This window comes from Lactuca saligna, chromosome 1 (assembly GCF_052625555.1).
Source record: "Lactuca saligna cultivar CGN05327 chromosome 1, ASM5262555v1, whole genome shotgun sequence".
NCBI lineage: Eukaryota > Viridiplantae > Streptophyta > Magnoliopsida > Asterales > Asteraceae > Lactuca > Lactuca saligna.
Genome location: NC_136417.1, coordinates 59,601,597 through 59,609,271, shown reverse-complemented (window position 1 = coordinate 59,609,271; position 7,675 = coordinate 59,601,597). Strand labels below are relative to the sequence as shown.

The 7,675-nt window shown below is 33.9% G+C and overlaps 1 protein-coding gene and 1 pseudogene across 1 annotated transcript; both read right to left on the bottom strand.

Annotated features, from left to right (window-relative positions):
* Nucleotides 1-1,466: 1,466 nt before the first annotated feature.
* On the bottom strand, nt 1,467-4,005 carry LOC145037178 (G-type lectin S-receptor-like serine/threonine-protein kinase RLK1). Its single transcript, XM_078985774.1, has one exon. It carries the CDS (start codon nt 3,979-3,981, stop codon nt 1,588-1,590), a length of 2,394 nt encoding a protein of 797 aa, XP_078841900.1. The 5' UTR covers nt 3,982-4,005; the 3' UTR covers nt 1,467-1,587.
* Nucleotides 4,006-6,313: 2,308 nt separating this feature from the next.
* LOC145006918 (stress-response A/B barrel domain-containing protein UP3 pseudogene) lies at nt 6,314-6,931 on the bottom strand (annotated as a pseudogene).
* Nucleotides 6,932-7,675: the final 744 nt, after the last annotated feature.

The window sequence follows — 7,675 nt, the reverse complement described above, 5'->3', positions numbered from 1 at the left end:
ATAACTTACAAAGGTCTAGAAGGTATATAAGAGTTGAGATCTCCAATTGTCAAGCTTCAATAATCAATCTTGCATGAATACATTGCTCCAAAACCACCAAAAAATCCAAAAATGGATGAGAGAGGAGAGGGGAGGCTCGAATCTTGAAAATGGAAGCTAGGGTTTCTCCTAAGAGGTTTTAGATAGGACGGAGGCTTAGAAAATACCTTAAAAGGTGAATCTTTACCTTTAAATACATTGAAAACCCTAAAACTTATGTAGGCTTTGGGTTGCACTGTTCTCATGTCGTGAGAATATATTCTCACCTCGTGAGCACTCTCACATCGTGAGAACGAGTTTCACCCAATGTCGCTCCAACTTCAAATAGTCATAACTTCTTCGTTTCAACTCCGTTTTCAGCGATCTTTATATCCACTGAAAGGTATTGACGGACCCATAATTCTATCTAGTTAATTTTAGCTTAACACATGTAGAACTAAAAATCATAATTCATGAAAGAAGTCTAAACCATCATTTTTCCCATTTTACCCCTTGACTCTAAGACACAAACCAAGGATTTAATCACTTATCGAACATTATCATCATCCAATAAGGTCTAAACCCCATTCTTTTGAAGCCCAAGACCTTTACTTAATCCATTTATTGTCCATAATCCCAAAATAAGAAACTTCTCAAAACAGAATGTTACGGCCAGAGAAGAACATAGTGACGGTGGTGGTCACGCGATAAGAACACAGTGGCGGTGGTGGTATGAAATAGCCCTAAAATCACAAACACAATTTGTATTGGGTTAGGAGGAGCCTAGTCTGGTTGGTAAAAGATTTCACATCAGTATGTTTGCTGCTTTTGGGTTTGCTAGAGTTTAGTTGAAATGCAAGCTAGACTTAGGGTTAGTTTGGTAATTCTTAAAGGTGGTTATTAATTATTAGTTAGTAACCAGAAGTTAGTTAATTATGGAAGTTAAAGCTAGTTATTATGTATTTAGTTAATTGGTAGTTATTGTTATTAAATAACCAACAAATTTGAAGGGTATGACGGTTATGAATGGTTGCACCTTTTCTTTGTGTATAAATATGTCCAGAATATTGTAATTGTGCTGTGGAGTTCATAAAACTTATGTTAGTTCTTTGTGATAACAGTTTCTATATTCTTCATTCTTAAAAAATGAAGATGTTTTAAGATTAACTCCAATAGCAATTTTCTAAAATGAAGAGCATTAACATCTACCCGCCATGATAGTTCAAAAATCCTAAAATTCAGAAGGAATAATGGGAATATATATATATATATATATATATATATATATATATATATATATATATATATATATATATATATATATATATATATATATATATATATATATGCATTAATTTCTTTTGTTAAAATAACTAAAATATTGATCCAGAATCAATCGTATATATAGATAGATAGATAGTAAAACTTGAAAGAGAACCAACCTCAACTTGATAATGCAAAGGGTATTTTACAATTTGTATATGCTTACAGATTACGGAAGATGGTGCTAACACAAAAACTGACCATAAAAACAGAATATAGCAATTACATGGAACAAGTGGCGAGAGTTTAGTAATTGGTAACAGAGAAAGAGCTGTATGGACATGGAGGTTCCACCACTTCAATTCCTCCCTCAAGCATCTGGTTGACCTTCCTCATGGTAGGCCTCAATGACGAGTTTTCTTGTACACACCAAAGACCAACCATCACAAATGTTGCAAGTTTTTTGTGGTCATTTAAGGCCTCCAAATCATTCTCAACAAATGCCTCCAGCCGACCTTCTTGATAGCAATCCCATGCAAGATCAGTTAAAACCACCATCCCTTCATCATCACTCTCAAACACCAAGCTCTTTCGGCATGAAATGATCTCTAAAAGCAAAACTCCAAAGCTATAGACATCAACCTTTATTGTGACAGGTGTGTTCCTAAACCATTCAGGAGCAAGATAACCTTTTGTTCCTCTTATTCCAGTGTTCGTATGACTTTGATTCAACATCAAAAGTTTTGCCATTCCAAAGTCAGAAATCTTAGCATTGCAGTAGTCATCAAGAAGTATATTTTTAGGCTTTATGTCACAGTGAATGATTTGGGTGCTACATTCTTCATGAAGGTATGCGAGTCCCTTAGCAATCCCAACAGCAATATGACTCCTCTGTCTCCATGTCGGTCTTGTGTCCCCAAAAAGAAACATCGCCAAAGTGCCATTGCTCATGTACTCATAAACCAATAGTCGCTGATCACCTTCATCACAATACCCAAGAAGCTGTACCAAATTTTTATGATGAGTTTTTGCAATGGTGTCAACCTCCGTTTTGAATTCCTTATCACTATCATGAACTACAGTATTCAACTTCTTCACAGCTACGATCTTTTTTCCTATCACACCTTTATAGACTATCCCAAAACCCCCCTTTCCCAGTTCATCTTTGAATCCATCTGTAGCTTCAACTAGTTCTTGATACGTAAAAGAAGGCAGATTGGTTTCAACAGCTTTACGAATTGAATATGTGTTCATAGGCTTCTTCTTGTAGATTACAAAGAAACCCACACAAATCACACCAGTCAATACAAAGATGATAAACACTGAAGTACCTAGGAGAACCGATCCGACAACTATCAGACTTCTTCGATCTTTATTTTTTCCAGGAAGCCCAAGAGGGTTTTGAAGAGGATGATCACCAATCTGGTATTTCACGAACGCCCTCACATTAGCTGAATCAACCTTCCTCCCGTTAGAAAGTGGAAGCTTCTTCTTCCAACATTGGGTGTCCCTATATATTGCAACAGCACAGAAACAATCTTCCAAGCAGGAACTTTTACAGGTGTTTTCATTACTTGGGTTCATATGCACATAGTCTGAAAATGGCCAATCAATATTTTGGAGCTCGATGAAATCAAACATGCCTCGCCCATTATTGGAGTCAACTTCATCACATGTTGGAGTGAAATCAGGCTTGCAATCACCACTTGGATTATTTGGATCAAGCAATGAGAAACCCTTTGGGCATTCACAGTTTGGCCGGTTACCATCAAAACTGCAAACGTTGTTAAACCCACAAGCTCCAGTGCTTGAACGATCACTTGAATCCACACATATGTTATCTGGCACGAACCATATAACTTCCCAATTTGTATTGGAGATGGGATTCTTGGGGAAGTAATATTGGCGAAAAACCCCATCAGAGTCTAGAGTAGCTCTGTGATAATAATCTCCAGAAGGAAGTGAGCCTCTTGGAGTAAGATCAAATCGTTGGCCATTTCTTCTCAATATATACATGTATCCCGTTGCATCGAATATCACTTGTTCACCGGAGTTTGTTGAATTAGAATCATCATATGTGCCACTGATATAGTAAGCATCATAAGTATTACCTGAAAGTGTATCTCGAATGTTAAGAACAAGATTCCCATCTGGAAGCAGACGTAACTGGAATCGTCCACCAGAGAAGTTTGTTGGACTGATTGTTGAATTCATCCCTCCACCTCTCTCCATAACCTGAGTAGGCAACAGGGTGTTTGCTGGAAAATCATAACTACCCCATAACTTGCGAGAATTGCCACCAAAAACCACGAAGTTACCTGTATCATTCATAAAACCTGATGCAACACCGGAAATGGATCCAGATCTCCATACCTCTGTGCCCTGAGGATCCGTGAGTACGAGTCCACTTTCACGAAGTAGCTCAACTTTGGATCCTGTAGGCACCATCCGACCTTCTTCTGGATACCAGACGATGGTCTTGTCAGGTATCTTCTCGTACCATATGGATAACAAGAAATTATCGTTACCCTGAACTTGTTTGAACCCAAAGGCAAATTCACCAGATGATGAAAGCCATGGTTTCACATCGGATGTGGCTTTGAGTGATGCACCAACAGATACAGAACCATCATTCTGTTGTGCAGCTATGAAACGTAGGACAATAGTTATAAAGACGAGACGCAATTGGGCTGCAGCCATATGAAATTGGTGGAATGATGGACAACAATGATGGAATGAGGATGTAATGAATAATAAGATCGTTGCTTTAATGTCAACAGAAAGACTTTTTGAGTCTACAAATAATGCAAAAAGTCTCATGTGGGCAGAAAATAAAGATTGGTCCATATGGTTCCTTTCCTTGTAATGACAATTCATGACCATTTCCTTTGATTTTTCTTTGGTATCATGTCAATCAAAGGAAACCCAGATACACGGCAGGAAACATACAATCAGCAAACCCGAAAGGAAGACATAAAATTAAACAATGACCTTTTCTTGCATACTGCATATGTGATGTTATTTTTCAAACTAATACAAACGTCGTTTTGCAATTTCAGAATGTTTGAGAAAAAGATGAGCACAAAAATATCAAAAAGTCGAGATGTTCAATATAAAATTATCATATTTTATATATTTATTATAAGATAATAAAAATTATATATTTTATAGATGTATTTTTTTGAAATAAAAAAAAATTAAAAAAAAAAAAAAAAGATTTCGTAAATAGTTTACGAAATTTTTATTAGTAAAATTACTTTAGTGACGTTTCAAATTAAATAATATAATTAATATCGTGTAAAGAGATTAATATTTTGTGAAATTAAAGACATGGTAAGGGTGTTTGAGATTGTTTATTTTAAGTATTGTTTTTTTTAAGTTATTTATTATTTTATTTAGTGATAATTTTTTTTTTAAAAAATATTTGTATTCGTTTATGCGGTGAAAAGAACCTATAAGTTGAACCATCATTTTTTTTAAATGTTTGGATTATTTATGTGGTGGAAAAATGGTATAAGCTAATAACTCATTTAAAAAAAATTGTTTAGATTAACTTATTATATATATATATATATATATATATATATATATATATATATATATATATATATATATATATATATATATATATATATATGATCAAATGAGAACACCTAAAAGGTTGAGAACGCGAGAACAATTTTGAACCAATCAATATACAAGGGTATATAGGTAAATGTGCCCTTTAATTAAATTATAAAAAATAAAATAAAAATGGTATGTTACTAAATTTTAGGGATTCAAATTACGGTTACTAAAACGAGAATTATTCATTGTTTTTATATTATTAATTAAAGATAAAAAAATTCTAACAATTTTCCTTTTGAATTTAAAAATCAAAAAATTTTATCTTGCTTTACCTAATTAATGTTCATAAATGAATAAATATCAAACTATTTTATCTTGAATGCATAGAATAAAATTTTGCTAATTTTTTGCTTTATTTTTATCAAGTAATGTCATATTTATAAGTGAAGATGCAATGATTAGACTCGTTTTTTTTTTCATGAATTGACAACAAAGAATGTTTGAGAATTCATCATTTCATTCGAAAGAAGAAACCACTAATCATAATCATAAATGAATACAACTCTAAACGAAATCATTTCATTACAAAAGAATGAACATCTAATCATAATCATACATGAATACAAATTCAACCATACATTTCTAACCATATATGAATATATTTTAACAAAATACAAAAGACATCTAAATTTAAACATTTCCAGTCGTTATATTCATTGATAAATATACCACTAATCATAAATGAATTCAAAGAGGGGCGCCCTTGATCATGTTGTCGATTTCCTTGCTTACAATTATCATTATTCAAAAAATCAAGCTCTTACATTAAACCTGTTCAAAACAAAAATCATTAAGGTATAAACACATGATATTATAATATAGTTCTATTCATTGATGATTAAACTCAAACAACCTATTTATAAAATCTGGTTTATCGGTTTGGACATTCCCTTGAGAGTCTTCTAAATACTCTTGAATGTTTCCTAATAGTCATCCACTATGCAAAATACCTTTGATGAACTAGCCACATCGTTTTCCTGAATTTGAAAAAACAAAGTTATATTACAAAATCAAAAAAAAATCATTATTTAAAAATGAATCATGTTACAAGCAGTAATGGAAGATATACAATCAATAGTGAATAAAATACATTACATGCCTACTCTTATAATGTTTCCTAAACTTTTCAATAAAATAACTTTAAATTTCCATAACAAAATACAAACAACAATCACAAATTCATAATTCATGATCAAGTTCTCCACTTGCAACCAAGATTTTCACAAGGTTGATAACACAACCAAGTAAAGATGCGAGAATGAATAAAAGGGTTAAAAAAAAGAAACTTAGCTACCTAGTGATGAACGAATCGTGTTCTTTTCCTACAAAGAACTGATGATTTAGAAAAATCAATTAGAACAAAAAAAGAGTAGATCGATAATTGAGAACCTAGAACAGGCATCCATTAGAGGTTAGCCACCTGCGGAGGTGGAATCAGGTAATCAACAACCACCACGCTCTTTATGGAATCACCGGCTTTCTCCTCATGCGAGTTCACACCTTCCGAATTTGAATCCAGTGCCTCCAAATTAGCCTGCCCAGGCAAAAAAGCAATTGAAGCGATTGTAAACCCTTTCGCCCTTTCATGAGAGAAATTCTCACCCAAACTTAGCTGTTCAATCGCTTGAAACTGATCTTTAATTCATCCAATCACTTCCAAAACCCTAGCTTTCTCATTTTCCCCTAAATTCCCCTTCAACTTCAGAAATGTAACTCTTATCGCCGACCCTGGCTTCGGTGAGAAACTAGCACCATTAAACATCCAATCAACGGCCATGATGCCATCAATGATCGGTTTATTCTCTTTGACGACGCGAACGTGCTTAGGATGCACCACGTACTCCAGGAGATCCTCCTTTGATCTGTATCGATTGTGAAGCATGTGAGTGAAGGTAAGCGACGATGACCGAGAGTGAAGGAGTTGTCCGAAGGAGAGGTGGAAGGTGAGGTTGAGTGATGCTAAGCCGTTAAGTCCACTCACCATAGGGGTTATGGCGGAGGATGAGATGATGAAGGTGGACATGCTCTGTGATGTTAGTCTGCAGAAAATGGAGGCGTGAGGTGTGCGGCGTGCCCTAGATTTACAAAAGATAGATGAAGAGAGTCACGGGAATTAAAGGAAATATGTGGATGGTTGAGAAATTATAGGAATTAATTAATGTTTCTAAAGATACAATAACTGTAATACCCTTTTCACCATTTAAAAGTTACACTTTAATACAAGTAATTTTAGAATTTACATAAATGGCCCGTTTGATAACAGCCTTAGATTTTATTATTTAGAAGCTCCAGATCTGTTCTCGCGTTCTCAACCTTTTTGGTGTTCTCAATTGATCCTACTCCTATATATATATATATATATATATATATATATATATATATATATATATATATATATATATATATATATATAATTTTTTTTTTAACCGGCAAATACAAATATACTAATCTACTCCTAAACTAACACCTAATTCCACATATGTCCACGACGGGACTTGAACCCTCGACCTCAAAGAGGGAGGGCACCACTTGATACCGATGGACTAGAAGCTCTTTGGTTAACAAAAATTAAATAATTTATAACATCATTAAGGGTATTTTGAGATTTTTACATTATCAATTAATAGGATCATTTAATTAGATCTATGCAATTAAGGAAACAAAATAATAATTTTGACCTACTCTTTCTCTTTTATCCCATGATGGATCTTTTCACCTCAATTTCTCCCTTTCTTTCTCTAAAAACTACCGGCAATATAAGTCGCTC

Coding starts and splice junctions, on each gene's coding strand:
- LOC145037178 (XM_078985774.1), bottom strand. CDS start 3,981: ATGGCTGCAGCCCAATTGCGTCTCGTCTTTATAACTATTGTCCTACGT.